Source organism: Pantherophis guttatus, chromosome 5, assembly GCF_059756535.1.
Source record: "Pantherophis guttatus breed Tessera chromosome 5, ASM5975653v1, whole genome shotgun sequence".
Classification (NCBI taxonomy): Eukaryota; Metazoa; Chordata; class Lepidosauria; order Squamata; family Colubridae; genus Pantherophis; species Pantherophis guttatus.
The window spans coordinates 19,785,180-19,807,310 of record NC_142067.1 but is presented as its reverse complement, the minus strand read 5'-3'; the positions used below and the strand labels follow the sequence as shown (position 1 = coordinate 19,807,310).

General features: G+C 40.1%; 1 protein-coding gene and 1 long non-coding RNA gene across 3 annotated transcripts in view; one reads left to right on the top strand and one right to left on the bottom strand.

The window, feature by feature from the left end:
- The first annotated feature begins 896 nt into the window (after positions 1-896).
- The window catches only part of ALKBH8 (alkB homolog 8, tRNA methyltransferase), a 66,223-nt gene continuing 44,988 nt past the window's right edge, over positions 897-22,131 (top strand). Inside the window, exons 1-7 of one of the 2 annotated variants that reach the window (XM_087894647.1) lie at positions 897-997; positions 6,997-7,132; positions 8,163-8,403; positions 9,110-9,241; positions 10,481-10,576; positions 12,502-12,606; positions 13,216-13,286. In XM_087894647.1, the coding sequence (XP_087750773.1) occupies positions 6,998-7,132; positions 8,163-8,403; positions 9,110-9,241; positions 10,481-10,576; positions 12,502-12,606; positions 13,216-13,286 (780 nt within the window). In that variant the 5' untranslated portion in view covers positions 897-997; position 6,997. Of the gene's footprint in view, positions 998-6,947; positions 7,133-8,162; positions 8,404-9,109; positions 9,242-10,480; positions 10,577-12,501; positions 12,607-13,215; positions 13,287-22,131 lie in introns of both variants that reach the window. The other variant, XM_034409479.2, reaches the window with a different exon arrangement.
- LOC117661023 (uncharacterized) lies at positions 13,169-21,009 on the bottom strand. The gene is made up of 2 exons (XR_004589865.3): positions 20,630-21,009; positions 13,169-13,553 (listed from the first exon to the last, which is right to left on the bottom strand). It is a non-coding gene; the product is annotated as an uncharacterized LOC117661023 (long non-coding RNA).

Genomic DNA, 22,131 nt, shown 5'->3' with positions numbered 1-22,131 from the left:
GGCTTTTCTTTATTAAGAATTCAGATTCATTTTATTTATCATATTCTTCTCAATAATCAGTAGATATTGGAAATGAGGTACTACTGATAGCAATGTTCTGGCTGAGAAATTCTGGGAGTTGAAGTCCACATGTCTTAAAGTTGCCAAAGTTGGAGAACTCTGCTTTTTAAAGGCTTATCGCAGGGTAAAAAAGAAGGAGATCCTTGTGTAATCTGCCTTGAGCTCCTGGAGGAAATAACAAATTGTATGTTAATTTCTAAATTTAAGCAAAAGCATATTTCTATTCATCCAATCATCCTGTGGACAGATAAGAAAACAACAGCAACAGATTATCAAGTAAATAAATCCAGAGTTCTTACATGATGTGCAAACAACCAGGCTCAAATTATCTTATTTTAGACACGTTATGCAAAGACCTAACTTTTTGGAAAAGACTCTAATTAATGCTGGGAAAGGTGGAAGAAAAGAGATTACTAGCGGCAAGGTGAATGGATTCAGTTATTGGTAGGGATGTGCACTATTGGAAGATCTGAAAGGCCAGGTTAGGGATAATTCATCATGGAGAAAATTTACCTATTTAGCTGCTGAGTTGAAAATGACTTCATGACACATAATCAATTAAAATCAATATTTTGATAGCAATTTAGAAATTGATATACAGGAGAAGTTTAAGGAAGGATAATATCTTATTTTTCTCTATTAAAAAGGTTACCTGTAAATCCATTGAAAAGAAACCAGTATTAATACATTTTAAAATCCGGATATGCAATGAGTACAGTATAAAGCAGAGGTCTTCAAACTTGGCAGCTTTAAGACTTGTGGATTTGAAGTCCACAAGTCTTAAAGCTGCCAAGTTTGAAATCCTCTGGTATAAAGCTTTAGGAAACGTCTACTAAGGGGTTAAATAGCTGAGCGTTCATAAGCATGATGGGAAATGTAGGCAACGAGGTTCATGGGAATTGCAGTTCTGCCCTCCAACATGGTTGCCTTCTGCTAGGTAAGGGGATACTTATATCCGCAGTGCTCCCTCTTGAATATTTAAAAATAACTAATCAAAAAGTTACTTTTTGCAGGGGAAGGGGGTAGAATTTAGTTTAGTTTAGGGAGATTTCTGTCTCTGGCGTAAAGCCTGTATTTGCATCGGAGCTTTTGCACAATACACGTTGCATTTCCTTTAACTGGAAATAGCAATATTTTGATGGCCAAAGCAAATCAGATTCCTCCAGATAGCTGTCCAAATTTCTTAGCTCATCTGATCTGGTGTGGTTGAAAATTGTAGTCCACTGGATCTGAAAGACGAAGAAGAAATAGTGATTCTATCGGTACTGTGTACTTGTTACAATAGTTGCACTAAGCATCTTTCTTGACAGTAGTTAGAGGAAAAAGTTTCTTTGGTTCTCTTATCCTGCTTTCTCTGCAAATGCTCTTAGGACAGAGGTCTTCAAACTTGGCAGCTTTAAGACTTGTGGACTTCAACTCCCAGAATTCTCATAGCTGGCTGGAGAATTCTGGGAGTTGCGAAGTCCACAAGTCTTAAAGTTGCCAAGTTTGAAGACCTCTGCCTTAGGATATGGTTTTATGTCACCACAGTAAGGCACAAAAATTGAGAATCCTTATTAGCAAGCATAGAATGCTTGCAACACACCTTCTAATCATGGGTTGAGGAAACATGCAAATGCATCCATGGATGTCTGGAGCCCCTTGGGTTTGTATGTGTTTTCTGTCATTTATCTAGATTTATCATATTTTAATTTTTTTACTTGCTCTTTAGCTTGCTTCTTTATTCATAGCGTACTGTTTTGTTCGTTTTATTGAAAGCTGCCCAGAGTAATTGAAAAGTTAGGTGGTTCCTAAATCAAAATATATGATAATTTTTGAAGGGAAAGGGCTGAAAAGCTCCATAAAGGCTCTTCGTTGCCAGGTATTATTTCAGCAGGGTGTTTTTAATAATATGTTAAAGTTATATGCTGCTCGACTTCCTCTAGCCCAGGGGTCTCCAACCTTGGCAACTTTAAGACTTGTGGACTTCAACTTCCAGAATTCCTCAGCCATCTTTGCTTGTGGACTTCAACTCCCTCCCTCAGCTTTGCTGGCTGAGTAAATCTGGGAGTTGAAGTCTATAAGTCTTAAAGTTGCCAAGGTTGGAGACCCCGGCCTGATGCTAATCATGCTAAAGATCTAGTTAATATACAGTATCAAAAGTATCCATTTCTTTCCCTCACTGTAAAGATGTTACTAATATGATATATAAAGCAGGGGTGAAATCCAGCAGGTTCTGACAGGTTCTGGAGAACTGGTAGCAGAAATTTTGAGCAGTTCGGAGTACCAGTAGCGGAAATTTTGAGCAGTTTGGAGAACAGGTAATGGAAATTTTGAGCAGTTCGGAGAACTGGTAGCAGAAATTTTGAGCAGTTAGGAGAACCGGTAGCGGAAATTTTGAGTAGTTCAGTGAACCGGCAAATACCACTGGCCGCTGGCCTCAGAGTGGGGTGGGAATGGAGATTTTGCAGTATCCTTCCCCTGCCATGCCCACCAAACCACGCCCACCAAGCCAGACCATGCCCACCAAGCCACAGAACCGGTAGTAAAAAAATTTGGATTTCACCACTGATATAAAGCTAAGAGTTGGTCTTTTCTCCAGGCAAAAAAATCCTGAAATTCAATACTGGCATTCTTTGATTAAAATGTGTTATTTAGGCACCTGTACATGAGCAGCATGTACTATAAATTTAAAATCTTTCGTTCAATGTGCGTGTTGAAACACAAATAACACTCTTAATCCAGATGTAAAAGAATGTAAACTGTATTTTTCATCCCTATCAGAAAAGGGATTAGTCAAAATTTTATAACCAGTATTTGCTCTGACCACATTTGAAAATGAGTTTTAAAAATCTGATAAAAGTTAATAAAGGGCTGTGTTTATACTGAATTATTTGTTCACCCCAATTTCAATTGCCTCTTCATAGTTCTGTTCTATGTAGTAGTCTTTTCTAGACCTGATAGACAGAGGAAAACAAACATACTGGGCACTGAGTTGTTTGTGTTACGTTATATGTTTGTGTTATGTTTCTATATGAGGATCTAAATGCTAGATACATTTTCCACTGAAAAATACCCATTTATTCAATTACACTTGCCTTACTTATTAAATAATAGTGAAGGAGCGAATAGTGAATTAAATAAAAAGTAAAGCTTGAACTGTTGCTTACATTAAAGATACACAGGCACGTGTATTTATGTTTAAGTATCTGTAGTCTCGAAACTAAACATGCAGAAATTAAATTGAAAATGGTTAGGTGAGAAATGATAAAATGGTGGCATTGCACCATCTGCTGGTACACAAAAACAGTCTTTTAAAATGCTTTAAAGAAAAAAAAGTTATTTTCCTAGTATGAATCCTAACCATATACGCATTTGTTTAGTTTCAAATTATATTTTCAGTGAGGTTTTCTCACAGGTAAACAACCTATTTTATTATAAAACATCAATTTTATAATAGGAATAGAATAGAATAGAATAGAATAGAATAGAATAGAATAGAATAGAATAGAATAGAATAGAATAGAATAGAATAGAATAGAATTTTATTGGCCAAGTGTGATTGGACACACAAGGAATTTGTCTTGGTGCATATGCTCTCAGTGTACATAAAAGAAAATATACGTTTGTCAAGAATCATAAGGTACAACACTTAATTTGTACCCTAGTCATAGGGTACAAATAATCAATCAAATCATATTAGGAAACATAGGAACATAGGAAATGGCATATAAGGAGCTAACCTAAATATTTCTATAGCAAAACACATTGAATAAATTAAATAGATTTGAGTCTTTGAATGATTTATTGAGCTTTCATAATTTTTGATCAGGGAGAAAGCAAGGAACTGGCATTTTCATCATCTGCAAAAAAAGTTGTTCAGAACTAATATTTTAATTTCTTTTAATAGAGTTGTAAGCATATCTTTTTGTATATTTTATATACTCTGCTTCTTCAGCCTTGAAAGGCTCCAAAAGATAAAAGAGTTAGTTTGTTGCAGAATATATTCAGTTGCAATAAATCCTAAGGTGTAAAATTCCTTAATAATACTAATCTATAATACATGTATGTGCACATCAATCCTTATAACAATCCTATAAAGTATGCTATTATTTTTATAAATATGAAACTTAAGCAGTGGTGAATCTTGTAAGAAGGTAAAATATTTGAATCAGCTTTGATTTCTAGTCACTTCAGGAACAGATCACTTTGTTTTCTTGAAAACAATACAGTAATCATTTGCCATTATGTTCTGGGATGATTTTTCGATTTTCCAATCTAGGAGATAACTCTGGGATTTCCAGGGGTCTCCCATTCTAATGCTAAGCAGATAAAACTCTACTTGGCTCTTCGGAATTAGCCATGATCAAACCTGCTTCATTTTTCCAGATAGATTCCTGGTCCGTTTGATCTTACAAAATTGTTTACGTGTTACCAATAAAGGCGAATAATTTAGTTTAGGATTGAAATGAGATTTTCATTTGGATTTTAGAGAGCACCAAGGACCTCTTATTGTTTAGGTGTCTTGGCTATAATCTTTATCTTGAGTGGGGCCCTCATATGCATATTCTGATGATTACAAATTCTGCTTCAGGTGGAAAAAGGTAGCCCATGAGCTTTTTCTGATCCCAAAATAGTTAGCTGTTCGTAAATCAAAACTGGTATTGCAGTATATGGAAATAGCCTGTGTTTATTTATTTATTTTATTTATTTTATATTGGATTTCTATACCGCCCTTCTCCCTGAGGACTCAGGGCGGTGTACAGCCAGATTAAAAAACATGCAGAACAAATATTAAAAACAATTAAAAGATATATAAATTTGGCCCAATTAAAACTCATTTACCAATTAAAAACGTTTAAAACATTTAAAAACAGTTAAAAATTTCATCTTAAGCCAGCCCGGCTTGTTTAAATAAATGGGTTTTAAGGGCGCGACGGAAGGCACTGAGGTCTTGGATTCTCCTTATCTCTGTGGGGAGCTGATTCCAGAGGGTGGGAGCCCCCACAGAGAAGGCTCTCCCCCTGGGGGTCACCAGCCTACATTGTCTGGCTGATGGCACCCCGAGGAGGCCCTCTCTGTGGGAGCGCACGGGTCGATGGGAGGTCGTTGGTAGCAGCAGGCGGTCTCGAAAATAGCTAGGCCCTATGCCATGGAGCGCTTTAAAGGTGATAACCAACACCTTGAAGCGCACCCGGAAGACAACTGGGAGCCAGTGCAGCTCGCGCAGGAGCGGTGTTACATGGGAGCGCCATGCTGCTCCCGCCACTACCCGCGCTGCTGCGTTCTGGACCAGCTGGAGCCTCCGGGTGCTCCTCAAGGGGAGCCCCATGTAGAGAGCGTTGCAATAGTCAAGGCGAGAGGTAACGAGGGCGTGAGTGACTGTGCACAGGGAATCCCGATCAAGAAAGGGCCGCAACTGGCGAATCAGGCGAACCTGACAAAAGGTCCCCCTGGTTACAGCCGTCAGATGTTCCTCCAAGGACAGCTGCCTATCCAGGAGGACTCCCAGATTGCGAGCCCTCTCTGTGGGGGCCAATGACTCGCCCCCAATAGTCAGTGATGGAGTCAACTGACTATATCGGGATGCCGGGAGCCACAGCCACTCAGTCTTGGAAGGGTTGAGCTTGAGCCTGTTCCTCCCCATCCAGATCCGTACAGCCTCCAGGCACTGGGACATCACTTCAAGGGCATCGTTGGGGTGGCCTGGGGTGGAGATGTACAGCTGGGTGTCATCAGCGTACTGGTGGTATCTCACCCCAAAGCCACGGATGATCTCACCCAGCGGCTTCACATAAATGTTGAACAGGAGAGGCGAGAGGACCGATCCCTGCGGCACTCCACAAATGAGAGGCCTCGAGGTCGACCTCTGCCCCCCTGCCAACACAAACTGCGACCGGTCGGAGAGAAAGGAGGAGAACCACCGCAACACGGTGCCTCCCACCCCCAACTCTTCCAGCCGGTGCAGCATGATACCATGGTCGATGGTATCAAAAGCCGCTGAGAGGTCTAACAGGACCAGAACAGAGGAACAACCCCTGTCCCGAGCCCTCCAGAGATCATCAACCAACGCGACCAATGCCGTTTCTGTGCTGTGCCCAGACCTGAAACCCGACTGGAACGGATCTAGATAAGATGTTTCCTCCAGGAATTGCGGAAACTGTCGTGCGACCACACTCTCAACAACCTTCGCCATAAAGCGAAGGTTGGAGACAGGACGATAGTTGGCCAATATTGCCGGATCCAGGGACGGCTTCTTGAGGAGAGGCCTCACCACCGCCTCTTTCAAGGCGGTGGGGAAGTAACCCTCACTCAACGAAGCGTTGATAACACCCTGGAGCCAGCCTCGTGTAACCTCCCGGGAAGCCAGTACCAACCAGGAGGGACACGGGTCCAGTAAACATGTGGCCGCACTAAGTCTCCCCAAAATCCTGTCCACATCATCAGGAGTCACAGCATCAAACTCCTCCCAGATAACATTCTCAAGACTATTCCTCGTCACCCTGCCCTGATCTACCCAGTCAGAGTCCAAATCCCCCCGGATCTGGGCGATTTTGTCATACAGGTATTGTCCGAAATCCTCCGCCCTGCCTTCTAAGGGATCCTCCCGCACTCCCGGATGGAGCAGGGCGCGGGTCACCCTAAACAGGGCGGCCGGACGATTCCCTGATAGTAGATAGTAGTTAGACTTTGCCGTCTCTATCGCCACTAGGTAGGCCTTAATATGCGACCTTACCAGTGTTCGATCAGATTCAGCGAGACTGGCCCTCCAACCGCTCTCCAGGCGTCTTTTCCGGCGCTTCCGGCGTTTGTGGTATAGCACACCCACTGAGTTTTCAGTAAAAGTAGAATTTGGAATTCTGTTTTTTTTCTATGCTGTTTCATATTTTGTTTTTTGTTTTTTACAGGAATCCCATTTTTTGACACTTCTGATAAATTCCTACTTATTCCTTTCAGTATGGAACTAAATGACATCACTCTGCAGAACAAGAAAATAAGCAAAGCAGAAAAGAAGTTGCGGCAAAAACAGATGAAGGCCAGATACACCTTACTAAAGCATGAGGGTATTGAGTGTGTATCATACCCTACTAAGGTGATTAGAAACTGTACTTTTTATGAGGGTGTGCATTCACATACTGTGTTAAGCATATCTTATGATTTTACACAAAATAGGATTAAACCATAGCTGTCTAGATTTGTATAGCATCCTAAACCAAAACTCAAGAAATCACATTACTGTACTTCTTAGTAAGTTGCATGAACCAAGACTGGAGCATGGTTTTATTTGACTATGTGCCATTATCTTGGTATCAACTCTTATCAAACATGGTAAATCTCCAGAATTATTTCTCCAGTCTGATTCTTAAGGTCTTTCAATGCCCATCACCAATGTAAACAAGCCCATCCACCTAGCGTATTGTGTTTTATCCAACAAACTATGGCTTACACTTTGATATGTGATCCAGTTGATAGTTCAAATTGATGCATATATTAAGCCATGCTTTTTAATTGAATGATGGTCTTGTTTGCACAGAACACTATGCTGGAAAATATGAGTTTGCGTGAATCAATAAGTCACTATCTGAGAACCAGTATGATGTAGTGGTTTTGGACCAGAGGCCATTGGCTGACTTTGGCTGATTTAAAATTTAAAATCTCTCTCAGGCAAATCTATATTCTAGGAGGGTGGTTGTGGGAAAAAATTGTAGGAAGGAAAGCGGTACATGCTTCCTTAGGCTCTTGAAGAAAAGTGGGATACAAATCTAGAAGCCAGAAACTAAGAAACCATATTGTGATTATGTTATCCATGAAGAAGGCCAGTAACTTAAATAATGCTATATAGATGTGCACACACTTCATTGGGTAGATGAATATTAATCAACTGAGGTTGAGTAATATTCATTATCAATTGAACATTACTCAATTGATCTTGTGCTACCCAAGTAGCACAAGATTATTTCAAATCCAAAGATTTTATATAGACATTTAGAATTGATCAAAACAGAAGTTCTGTTGGTCTCTTTTTCATTTTTAATTACTGTGTATATAGAATGCTATTTCCAGATGAACAAGCCAGTGTTAATGATTGATATCTATGTCTCTTTTATTCTCTCCTTCATTAGAGTCTGGTTATTGCCAATGGAGGTCTGGGTAACGGTGTTGGCAGATGCCAGTTGCATTCTGTGGTAGAAGAATGTGGACAAGTAGAAAGCCTCTTAATGCCTCCTAATAAGCCCTATTCATTTGTGCAGTATGGAAGGACAACTGACTCCAAGCAAGCCTATGACTCCCTCAATGGAAAGGAACTAATATTAGACAACTCCAGCCAAAAGGTTGTCCTGTACTTCAACTATGTAGAAAAAGGTATTACTGAAGAAGCTTGCTTTTCTACTGTTTTTCCTCAACATGCTGTTAGAGAACTCAGTTCATACCTCATGAAGCTCAGAGAGGCATTGATCAGTTTTGAAAAATTGGCCTGATGGACCTAACATGAACACTTCTTAGGGCCATTTTATCATGAGATTTTCTGCTAAGCAGATCATAGATTTTCTTTACATTCAACAGTGAAGTAATGAAAGTTAACTTTGGCCAGCTTTCTTAACTTTTCTTCTGCAGATGTGTTGGATTGCAATGCCTATAACATGGGCACTGGCAAGGAATGATAGGTCTTGCAGTCTTCCAAGTTTGACTCACCTTGGGCTTAGTTAATGTTATAATTTTGCTCTAAATGGATTATTTTTTTTCTTTCTACCTGCATTACTTCACAGTATTGGTTGTCTGTTAGCCACAGACTATCAACAAACGTTATGTGTAACAGAGACAATTGATTGCAGTTAACTTCATGTCTGAAACAAATGCCCCAAGTAATGAACTTGATTTGAAAGAATGATCAGAAAAGCGATGACATCTTCAGGTCCTAAACAGAAAATATTTTTTGTAGCATAGCAATAGAAATCAGTCTTGTTTCCTGGAGTTCTTTAGTATGTGTCAAAAATTGTTTTGAATATTCACATAGAATTTTAAAAAAAACAAAATTTCATGAATGCTTTTATATTTCCTATGCTACTAGTTCCTTGGGAAGAAATGAGCCCTTCAGTCTTGCCCCCTGGCTTGAGAGTAATTGAAGAATTGGTTTCACCTGAAGAAGAAAAGATGTTGCTGGAAAACATTAATTGGACAGAGGATGAGGTTATTCCCCATGGTATGTTATTCTAACACTACGTAAACCAGATTGTGGGTGTTTTGCTTGTGCCTTAAGTTTTTGAAAGATAGGTGCTATATATATATTAAATTAATAATAAATACATCATGGATTATCATGATATGTGACCTCAACCACATTTGCAGCAGATGATAAAGTATTCTTAGGGACAGTAGAATACCTTGATAATCAATCCACATGGTTTGTTCTAAAGTCCCTACATAAAAAAAACAAAAAACAGACTTGGGCATTAAACCATCCAGAAAATGAGGTAGAGTCAGTGTTTTCCAATTTATTTAAGGTAAAGGTTCCTCTCGCACATATGTTCTAGTCGTTCCCAACTCTAGGGGGTGGTGTTCATCTCTGTTTCAAAGCCAAAGAGCCAGCGCTGTCCGAAGACGTCTCTGTGATCATGTGGCCGGCATGACTAAACGCCAAAGGCACATGGAACGCTGTTACCTTCCCACCAAAGGTGGTGCCTATTTTTCTACTTGCATTTTTTACGTACTTTCGAACTGTTAGGTTGGCAGAAGCTGGGACAAGTAACGGGAGCTCACCCCATTATGCGGCACTAGGGATTCGGACCGCTGAACTGCCCACCTTTCGATTGACAAGCACAGGGTCTTAGCCACTGAGCCACCGTATCCCTTTTCCAATCTATTTAAGTTGCTTTAATGGGACCATTCAAGTGCAGCCAGTAATTTGTAATAGTTGGTCCAAGCCAATTGGAGAGTTCTGACTTGGAGGCAGATTAGGTGGCCAGCTGCAAGAAAGGTTCCTTGGGGACAAGAAAAGACTTTTTGCTGGAGAAATCAGAATAGAGGAATCTGTAGTCCTCCAGATGAACTACAGCTGCCAATGATCTTAGTTCACCTGCCCAATAGAGGGAGAAACTGCCAAGTAACATCTGAAGAGCCGTTGGTTATCCTTAGGTGTGTTGAGAGTATACAGTTCCAAGGACAGTGCAGTCAGCACACAATTCCACTTTGGGGCTTATTACTATAATAGTAATGTTTACCACTGGTGTGTAGTACTTTCAAATGTTCAAAGCATCAGTTCAGTTTCATTGCAGATGTTGGAAGTAGGAAAGCATGACCTTCCTGAGATTACATTGTGAGTTTATGGCAGAAGCAGGGTTTGAACTGAGCACTGATTCATAAGAATGGGATTACACAGGCTCATAACCAATATTGTATTAACAGTTATATTTTTAATCCCTTGTTTCTTTCTATTTCATAGCTCAGAAGTGTTTAAAACATAGGAGGGTAAAACATTTTGGATATGAATTTCGATATGATAACAACAATGTTGATCGAGACAGACCATTACCAGGAGGTGGGTATCTAATCAGAATCTCTTTATCAGTCTTCCTGATCAGTCTTCTAATCAGAATCTCTTTATCCAGTCTTCTGTGAAATGATTTTCATACCAATAAGTAATAATTTCATTATACCTATACAAATGTGGCTGCATTTCTTTTCAGTACCAATGAACCAAATCAGAACCATGAAATTTACAGATAGACCTTGACGTGTGGCTGTAATTGAGCCCAGGATTACAGTTGTAAATTGTGCTGGTTGTTAAGGCGGTCACCACATATCTACATAACTTTATGGCCTATTATGGTCATTATCTGCAATGGGTGTTGTTTGTCGGAAACAGGAAGTAAATGCTGGTTCCTGGAAGAACATTGTAAATCATGGTCTTGTGACTTTGGCACATTGCTGGTAGCCATAAATGCAGGCCGTTTGCCAATGTGATCATGTGACCGTGTGTGTATGTATGTATGGGTGGCCATTGGAACTTTGAATATGGGTTTTAAGTAGTCCTGGGATAGTCTGATCCTAAACCAAGGACTGCTTGGTTTAAATCCATATACAAAATGGGATTGTGTACAGAATTCCCATTTAAGTTAACGAGGATATGCCTAAATATGTTTATAGAGAGGTCAATCTAAGTAATCTTGACCAAACTTTAGACCATGGAATAGAAATATTATATAGTACATAATTTCAAGGGATCATACAAATTCATGGAGGATAGGAGTGGTGCAGTGGCCTAGAGGTGGAGCTCTCGCCTCACAATCAGGAAGCTATGAGTTCGATCCTAGGTAGAGACAGATATTTCTCTCTTTGGGTCAGGGGTGTCAAACACAAAGCCTGGGGGCCGGATCCGGCCTGTGAGGTGCTTAGATCTGGCCTGCGAGTGGATCTCCTGAGCTCCAGTTTCGCTGGGAGAGGGTTGCAGGAAGTCATCACAGCCGAAATGGAGCTTGGGAGCCCATTTTCACGAGCTACTACAGACACCCCCAACACGAGTGATGTTGAGCTGGCCACACCCACCCTGGCCACTCCCACCCTGGGCCTCCGAGGTCAAACACAACCCTGATGTGATCCTCAATGAAATCGAGTTTGACACCCCTGCTCTGGGCACACTGAGAATATATCTGCTGAACAAAACTCCGCATTGGTGACAGGAAGGGCATCCAGCTATTAAAACACTCAGCTAGCTCCATTCAGTTGTCCAGACTCCACCCCACAAAGGATTATGGGGCCGTTAAAAGGAGATGATGATGATGATGACACAAATTCATGGAGGATATGGTTATCCTGGGGAGCAACAATGAGAAGGTGTTGAACAGCACTGTCTTGTTTGTGGGCTTTTAAAATCTGGTTATTGTGAAAGCAAATTCCTGATGTAGAGCAGTGTTTGGTCTAACCCAGCTTGACTGCTTTGATTAAAGTCATCCACACCTTATCAATTCCCAAGACGCTTTGGGGAAAATCATAGCACTTTACGTGTTATAAAAGTAAAGGTAAAAGTTTCCCCTGTCCAGTCGTATCTGACTCTAAGGAGTGATACTCATCTCCGTTTCTTAGCCAAGAGAGGCAGCGCTGTCCAAAGACGTGGTCATGTGGCCAGCATGGCTACACACCAAAGGTGCACAGAACACTTGTTACCTTTTACTTGCCTTTGCATATTTTCAAACTGGTAGGTTGGCAGAGCTGGAGCACATAATGGGAGCTCACCCCATCATGCTAGGGACTCGAACCTGGGCTGTCAGCTTTCCAACTGACAAGCTCAGCGTCTTTAACCACTGAGCCATCGCATTATAGAAGGCTGCAAATAGTACTGGAATCCATTCTATTTTTCAATTCAAACTTTATTGTATGTTTATTTATTTTATATAGTTTCTCTTACGAAGAATTTCTGAGGGGACAAAAAAGAGGCAAAAATTTATCTTTGTTTTGAAATATCAGGTCTCCCAGATTCTTGTACCACAATTCTTGCAAAATGTCTGAAAATGGGATACATTAACCAGAAACCTGATCAACTGACTGTAAATCAGTATGAACCTGGACAAGGTATGTACCTGGGTTCTATATCATCCTCACCTGATCTTCTGGGATCAGATTTTCAAGTATTGTAAATCCAGCTTTGGGGGAAAATGTTCAGTGTGGAGATATGAGGAGACTTAGGGGAGTTGGCAGTTCTTAGATATAAGGATACATTCCCATGACTGTAACATAAACACAAGTATTCTGTATTATTAAGATCATAGAAGTGCCACCTTTTATCAGCATGGACCGTTGTAACGCTGTACTTTTAGGCTACCCTAAATATCAGACTTCATATCTTTTACAAGCCTGCACATTCTTTACTGCCGATTTAGAGTTTTTGACCCATAGAAGGAAGAAAGGATAAAATAAGCATATGCTCTGCATTACTGGATGCTAAACATATGACCATATAATCACAATAATGTGCCCGTTTGGGCAAGAAATCCGTATCTGCTTTATACGATCTATTGCCCACCATTTTGTGTATCTTTGTTCCCCAAATAAATGTCACCTGTAGAGAATTGCAGTATATTCTTAGGTACTACACTAGTATACCAAAATAGGACTAATGATGAAGAAAGGCTGATTGATTTCACTTATTCTTTATTTGTATGTTTTTATTTGATGTTATAGGAATTCCTCCTCATATCGATACTCATTCTGCTTTCGAAGATGAAATAATATCTCTAAGTTTAGGAGCTGAGGTAATTTTTTTAAAAATCTTTTAAATATTTCCTCTAGAAGTTGAAAGCATATTAATTTGTATTTGTTGCTTTATCTTGTATCTGTTGTTTGCAGAGCTTGTACTTCCAGTAGGTAAGACGTTTTTCTTGAAAAGGCATTTTCTTCCAGGCTTGATTTTTCTGGAGTGAACGATAACTAGAGAAATAGTTTACTGTAGGGGTCTTTATAATAACTCAGGAACATTCTTCCCAATGAGGTATCTTCTGCAAATTGTAGCCCCAGCGTATCTGGAAAGAGCAGGTTTGGGAAGACAGGTAATGATTTCACACCTCTTATTTAACCATAGTTTCGTAAGCTATTCTGTAAGATTACATCATCATCTTTACTAAGGTCAATAGCGTTTTAAAGTAGGATTTGAATACCCACATATATGGAAGTTAGCCCTTTTTCAACTCAGTGGGATGACTCCTCACATCCTGGACATAAACTGTTTCAACTTCTACCCTCAAAACAACGCTATAGGCACTGCACACCAGAACAACTAGACACAAGGACAGTTTTTCCCCGAACGCCATCACTCTGCTTAACAACTAATTCCCACAAGACTGTCAAATAATTTACTAAGACTGTATTACTATTATTCTTCTCTTCCTTATTTATTTATTTATTTATTTTTAAATTTGATTTATATGCCGCCCTTCTCCGGAGACTCAGGGCGGCTTACAATGCGTTAAGCAATAGCCTTCATTCTTTTGTATATTTTTATACAAAGTCAGCTTATTGCCCCCACAAACTGGGTCCTCATTTCACCTACCTTAGAAAGGATGGAAGGCTGAGTCAACCTTGAGCCTTGGAGAGATTCGAACCAGCAGAAATTGCAGGCAGCTGTGTTAATAACAGGGTGCACTAAACCACTGTACAATCAAGGCTCTTATTAGTATCTATCTCTTCCCACTTATTACTATAACCATGTTGTTTGTATCGTTCAATTTATATTGTTTTTATTTGTTTCCTAGTACGATTTGATAGCTTATTAGTAACCTTGACTATCACTAAGTGTTGTATCTTTTTATTCTTGATGAATGTATTTTATTCTCCTTATATACACTGAGAGCATATACACCAAAGACAAATTCCTTGTGTGTCCAATCACACTTGGCCAATAAAGAATTCTATAAAGAATTCTATTCTATTATAATGTTGTACGTTATTAACTGCATATCCATGCATCCATCTACCCCTCTATCTATGGAATATATATTTGGAAATCGTACCAATGTCTGGAAAGGACTGTACTAAAAGACAGTACTCAGATATTGATTATAATAGTACAGGAACAGGCACCAAGCATCAGATCCATAGCAGCAGGGTTCTACCACACTAGACAGAACCAGAGGGGCAGCCTGTGTAGACAGGTCTCAGATACAGCCCAACACATAGTGGCAGAGTGTAAGATGTAGGCTGGAACAGCATAGACAGACGGGTACAATCAAGTATTGTGCACTTTTCCTGAACTTTTTTGTAAGCACATTATTGTCTCATTATTGAAATGAGAGAGCAAACCCAGATTGCAGGTCTTGGATTTGCTTTCAGGACATCAAAGACTATACAGCTTTCTTAGTTTAGCTGTTAAGCTATCTTGGCCCCATAGCAGATTAGGATTTCTGCAAGTTGCAGCCCCACCATATATATTGTGTATTCTATTGAGGCAATATATTTCTATTTCATATATTTGCTGACAGCTCATTTCTGAGGGGAAAAAAGTCCTGCTGTTCTTAAAAATAAGTTGCCTAAGGAGGAAGGGAGATTTTGCTTTCTCTTGTCTTCACCCAGGAGCCATCCTGCCTCTATCAGTTGAATTTTTAATGCAAGAAGAGAATTTCATAGAAATATCTCTGCTGCCAGCCGAGCTCCTGCAGGGAGCCATGCCTAAGAAGCCTTTGTAAATGAGAAGTTATGTTATTCTGCTATTTTATACGTTATTTATAAAATGTTCCTGGCATTGAAGTATTTCCCCCCTCATCTTTGTCCACCCGGGTCAGAAACTTTTGGCTTCTTGTCTTTCTACTTCAGTTACGTAGACTGACATTGATGTATAGAAAAGAAAACTTGAAGTGCAAAAGAAGGAGAACCTGAATTATTACAAAGATGAGGTACACTGCAGCCAAGCATTGTCTTTAAGTTGAATAGGTCTATCAAGTCCCATTTTGTCCTGTCTCCAACCTTCCCTTTTTGGGGGATGATTGTTGAGAAGGTATTCACACTGTAGTTTCACAGGATCTTGGAGGAAATGGATTATCTAGATCCCTTTCAATTGGGTTTCAGGCCCTGATATGGGACAGAAATGGCATTGCTTATGCTTTTTGATGATCTCTGGTGGGAATGAAACTACTCCCTTCTTGATCTATTTGTCCTTTCAGTGGCTTTTGATAGCATTAACCATGGTCTGGCTTCAGGAGCTGGGAGCGAAGGGCACAGTGTTGTCCTAGTTTGCCTCTTTCTCCATGGCCGGTCCAGTCAGTGTTGATTGGGAGCAAGAGGTCCAGCCCTTGGCCCTTGCTTTGGGGTTTTCCACAGGAATTGGTGTTCTCTCTGTTCCTGTTCAATATACACCTGAAACTACTGAGTGAGATATCATCAGTATGCTAATGATTCTCAGCTATACATCTCTGGTGAGTTAAGTGATGACATGATTGCCCTTTCCCAGTGTCTGGAGGTTGTTGAGATCTGGATGGGAAACATCAGTTTAAAAACTGAATCCTATAAGACCGGAGTAGCTTTGGGTATGGAGCTCTTTGGTTCTTGAAGAATTACTGTCTTTGGTCATGGATGGGGTTACATTGCCCCAGATGGATCAGGTGCATAATTTGAGGTTCTGCTGGACTTACAACTCCTACTTGAGAAGCAGGTGGCATTCATGTGCATTGTGCTCCAGCTACACCCATTCCTGGACCATCATAGCCTAGTCTCCTCCCAGTTGAACTATATTGAAATGTGCTTTACATGGGTCTGCCCTTGAAGAGTATCTGGAAGCTTCAATTGGTCCAAAAAACAGTTGCTCACACAGTTCTGCACAAGCCTGGATCTGTGAATGTGTCATCTCTTCTGCAGTAGCTGCCTGGGTTTCTGATTTACTTCCAGGCAGATAAATTCAAGGCATTTATCTTATCTTATAAAGGTCTGTACGGCTTGGGGTAAGGGCATTTGAAGGGCAACCACTCCCCAGTTACGTCTTTTCAGCTCGCCAGAATGGGAAGGCTGGGTATGTTGCAAGTCCCATCAATTAAGGAAATACACCTGGTGGGACTTAGAAGAAGGACCTTCTCTGTAGTGGTTGGAATATCATTTCCCTGGAAATAAAGTTAGTTCCCTCCTTGCTAGTTTCCTGAAAGGCCCTGAAGGCATGGTTTTGTCAGTGGGCCTGAGGACCCCTGGTTAATTTGGAGCTGAACAAGAGGCTTGTATGATTGTGTTTGTCACTGCTGTAGGGTGAGGGATGAATGTTAGATGTTTCTATATTGTTGCTTTTTAATGTTGTAGGCTATCTGGAGCCACTGTATGATTTGTAGGGGGGGGGCATATAAATCTATTTTTCAATAAATAATCCAAAATATCCCAAGTACAGGTTGTAAGTTGACCTGTAATAGATAGTTTTAACTGAGTTTAAATAAAATCACATAAAACTGAATTCAACCCTTAATTTTGGACCCTGGCTGGAAAGTAGAGTAGAAAGGAACCTTAGACCAGGTTACACTGTTGATCCATCTGCTTTGGATGCAGTTCAGGTTTTTAACCTGACTTCCCATCTATGATGGTAAACAAGCCCTTCCATTAAAAGGTGGTAAAAAGCACTATTTATCCTCATGTCAGAGAAAAGGAACATGAGAGTAGTTCAATAACTTTGAAGAAGTCTTTAGGAAAACAGCATATTATAGCTAGACTTGTCTATCTGGTCATTATCAGCAAAAGCAATGCAGGTGGAAAGAGAATAGCATTAAAAAAAAGCCTTCCACTTTAAATTAGTGGTTTTCAGACCATTTGCCTTTAGGAAAGCCTTTATAGATTCATTGGCCTGTCAAATCAAATCACCTCTTCAAGCTACAGTCTGTTCTTAGCTCTACTGCTCTGGCATTTCAGGTTGATGATTATCCTCGGGGAATTGGGATTGTCAGTGATGAGCAGCAGTTTAGGTGCCCTTGTCAAAATTATTTTCAGTGGGACATCTTTTGTAAAGGGATTAGAACATGCTGGTTAAGAGTTCTTGCATGTTTCCTGCTTGCCTCATGTAGGCTGCATGAAAAAAAAATAAGCCTCTTCAACAGTTTTCAGAGTAGAGTATGTACCTCATCTCAGCAGGCTATGAAACTGGCTTTGAAGATGAGATTCAAGATTAGTTGCATGGAATATTTTTCTGTAGCATCACATAAAGTCTGTGACTGGAGCATACGAAGCCCCTGAAAACCTTGCTTGAACATAGTGCTTGGAAACCTCTGAAATATGTTATCAAACTAATTTTAAAATAGCAGAAGAAGATACATGACTGAGAATAATCACATTAGCCACATTTAATTTTAATTACTTTTAAAGGTATGTTAAATTAATGTTATTTTTTTTAAAATTTGATTTATATGCCACCCTTCTCCGGAGACTCAGGGCGGCTTACAATGCGTTAAGCAATAGCCTTCATACTTTTGTATATTTATACAAAGTCAGTTTATTGCCCCCACAATCCGGGTCCTCATTTTACCTACCTTAGAAAGGATGGAAGGCTGAGTCAACCTTGAGCCTGGTGAGATTCGAACTTGCAGTAATTGCAGACAGCTGGTGTTAATCACAATGCTTTTAGTCTGCTGAGCCACCAGGCCCTTATCAATTATGCTAATTGTTTGGCCACAGAAGGTAGCTCCAGGCCAGGGGTGAAATGCTACTGGTTCAGACCGGTTCAGGCAAACCTGTAGTAAAAAAAATGCTACTGGTTCAGACGAACCGGTATTTCCGACGATCAGCTGTGCCGCGCAATTTATATTAGATAGAAAGCAGGAAAACTTCCTTTCTAGCGAATCTAAATTGCGCGGCACAACTGTTCCCCCCTTGCTGTTCTACTTACCTTAGAAAAGGCTTCTTAATCCTCTTTTTTCAGCGCTGCGTGGTAGCGCCTGCAGTGCGCATGCACGCGAAGCACACATTTGGTGCGCACTGTGCATCCGCGCATGCAGCAAACCGATAGCAGACTTCAGAGCATTTCTCCCCTGCTCCAGGCAAGGTACTCAGTGCTGGATGCCTCCCTTGGTCCAGAAAAAGATGCACATCACTTTTGTAAGAGTTGCTAAATCTTTCAGGTTGACAAGTCTTTTATATTGCGTAAAATAACATCAAGAGTTGTCATTTCATGTGCCACAAAGCAAGATGCAAAATTATTATTTAAGTTATAGGAAGGCAGATTTTGGTCGCATGTTAATAGAATTTTTTGTCTAATAGTAAGAACAACAAAAGTCTGTATAGTCAAGGCTATGGTTTTCCTAGTTGCAATGTATGGTTGTGAAACCATAAGGAAGGCTGAGCGCCTGTATGGTTGGACCATAAGGAAGGCTGAGCGCCAAAGAATTGAGGCCTTTGAATATGGTGCTGGAGAAGACTCCTTGAGTCCCTTGGACTGCAAGGCGATCAAACCAGTCAGTCCTAGAGGAGATCAACCCTGACTGCTCTTTAGAAGCCCAGATCCTGAAGATGAAACTCAAATACTTTGGCCACCTAATGAGAAGGAAGGACTCACTGGAGAAGAGTCTAATGCTGGGAAAGATCGAGGGCAAAAGAAGAAGGAGACAACAGAGAACGAGGTGGCTGGATGGAGTCATTGAAGCAGTCGGCGTGAGCTTAAATGGACTCCAGGGGATGGTAGAGGACAGGAAGGCCTGGAGGAATGTTGAATATGGGGTCGCGATGGGCCGGACATGACTTTGCAACTAAGAACCACAAAGAACAATTCATTCATAGTATCAATTACCCAGAAATGTAATGAGTTTCTTTTCATTGGATATGCCCAAGTGAAAGTTAGACAACAGGTTAGGAACTTCAAGAGGGGTGGATTTCAATTCCCATAATTCCCCAACCCCACAAGCAGGAGTTGAAGTCCAACCTTCTTAAAGTTTCTGAAGTTGAGAAATATTGATATAGTTACTGGGGTTCTTCCTTATTTGTTTATCCTTATTTGTAATGTTAATAATAATAACTTTATTGTCATTGTACATGTATACATAGTATACCCATATAATGAAATTCACTTAACTCCCAAAGACCAGGTCCAACACACATAACAATTCAAAAACACACTCCCACCCACCACAATTTCCCACCCCTAACCACCCAAACATCCACACAACAGACAAAGTAATCCAACAGCTCATTGATGGTGGCCCTTTAGTTCATTGTTGAATGCAATTATAGCTCTGGGATAAAAACTATTCAGAAAATGTGTGGTCCGAGTTTTAATTGTTCTATATCTTCTGCCAGAAGGCAACAGTCCAAAAAGATTGTAAGCAGGATGGGAAGAGTCTCTGAGAATGTTATGCAACTTTCTCAAACAGTGAGATTCGAAGATGTCGTCCAGGGCTGGTAGTGGAGTCCGATGATATTCTGGGCAGTTTTAATGATTCTCTGTAGAGCTTTTTTGTCCACTACAGAGCTGCTCCCATACCATGCAAGAATGCCGTATGTCAGGACACTCAATGGTGCTGCGATAGTAGGACAGAAGTAGGTGCTGAGATAGATTTATCTTCCTGAGCATTCTCAGGAAGTACAGCCTCTTCTGTGCCTTCTTCAGAAGCATGTTAACATTCATAGTCCATGAGAGGTCCTTCGAGATATAAATGCTCAGAAATTTAAAACTACCAACCCTCTTCACCTCCTCACCATTTATGTACAATGGTAAATGTACATTTCTCTTCCTCCTGAAGTCAGTTATAAGTTCTTTAGTTTTTTTGGTGTTAAGTATTCTGTATTCTGTGTTTGTGGGAAATCCATGGATTGCTCTTCGCATGTCTCTAATTGCACATTTTTCACAAGGCCAGAATTATTGAGCAAACTCTCAGATTAATGCAACATTACTGACTGAATTCATTGAATCTTTTAGCATGCTATAATTAGAAAGTCTACTTTTTATTCATGTCCCAAATCAGAATACCAAATATGAAGCATATTTTTTAAAACAAGAAAAAAAAATAACCTTGTAACATTTTGAAATACTTCAACAATGGGTGAGCCATTTTGTCTTTTCCTCCCTGCCTCGAAGCTGAATAAATGTTAAATAAATATTCACAGATTAATTGACCGGCTATATAATAACTTAATATTGCCTTTTACATACCTTGGATTTATTTCTGTTGTCCACCTCCACTTACTACACCACTGTTTGTCATATTGCTGATTCGTTCTTAAAAATAGGGGGCTTTATGTAACATTCATCCGGTGTGCGCCTTCACCCTTGGTGACGCTAGCTGTATATAATGAGCGTACATCATATGCTAATTACAAGCTTTTCTGCTGCCAGTATTGTGGGAAAGGAGCAGAAAACATTTCCAGTTTTCCAAAGATACCGATATTAAAATAATTGACTACATCCTCGTTCACACTTGTCACTTTAGCTCTAGTGGTGGGTTTTTATGAGGAACTGCATCTTTTTGACTGAGATCTATCCTGGGGTAAAAGAAAAGCAGGTATCAGTTGCTAGGCAACTACTGGATTCTAGAGTAAAGATGGGTATCAAATGTTTCCTAGCAACCATGATGAGATTTCTCCTCCCCTTTAACCAAGACGTGTGTTTGACTGAGTGTTACCTTTATTTGTTACCTCCATTTTGTTCCTCAGAGTGATTTCTAAAAGTACTTCTAACATGGATGGGCAATCTGTGACCTGCAGATGTTGCTAACCTCCAGATTCTCACATCTTTTACTGTTGGTACAGCTGATTGGAGTTTCTTTTAGCACCAACTGAATGACTCACCAATTCTCCAGGCTTGGTCTAATACTTTACCAATTAACATCTAATTGGCCTTCCTCTTTTCTTCCCTTTTCATTTGACATTTTAAATCTGTTTTTTCATTATCTCTTTCCACACTACTTCTGTGTTTGCTTTATTCTTTAAATAAAAGACTGAAAGTTCTGGTACCTTATAACGGGTGTCAAACTCACGTCGTCACGTCGTCACGTGACGTATCGTGACTTTCCCCCCTTTGCTAAACCGGGGGTGGGCATGGTCAGAGCATGACACATCTGGCCCGTGGGCCGTGAGTTTGACACCCCTGCCTTATAATCTTATTTCTAATGGATTTTCATTTCTTTGTCCTTCCACTTAGTCCCAAAAGTTCTATACACAATGCCTTTTCCATTGTGTAAACTGGGCTTTTTTTTTTTTTTTTTGCAAATTAAGGGGATTTATTTTCTTTTTTAAAAAAATCAAAAATAATTTTAATACATTTTAATCAAAATCCCCTTTTGCCCCTTTTCTATTTTTGGAAGATCGATACATGGAGCATGAAAAGAGACTGCTGGTGCTTGTCAGAAATTAACAGCTGCCAAGGTGAACTGTGGTGCTTTAGCAAGGAATATATTGCAAGTTCAGTAAAGTCTCTGATCAGGAGTTCAATAAGGGGGGAGTAATTTCATTTACCCTGTGATGTCATTCCCCTTTTGTTATAGGAGTCTATTTTAAGGCTCGCAAGTCTCAGTTGCAAAGTTTTCTGCCTGTAGATGAAGCTGTGGTATTAAAAATGCCAGCAGGAGGCACAGTTGGTCTTTCAAACGATGAAAATTCAGAAACCAACCAATTATTGCAGTATCTAATTGTTTTACTTTCTTGGAAGTACTTCTC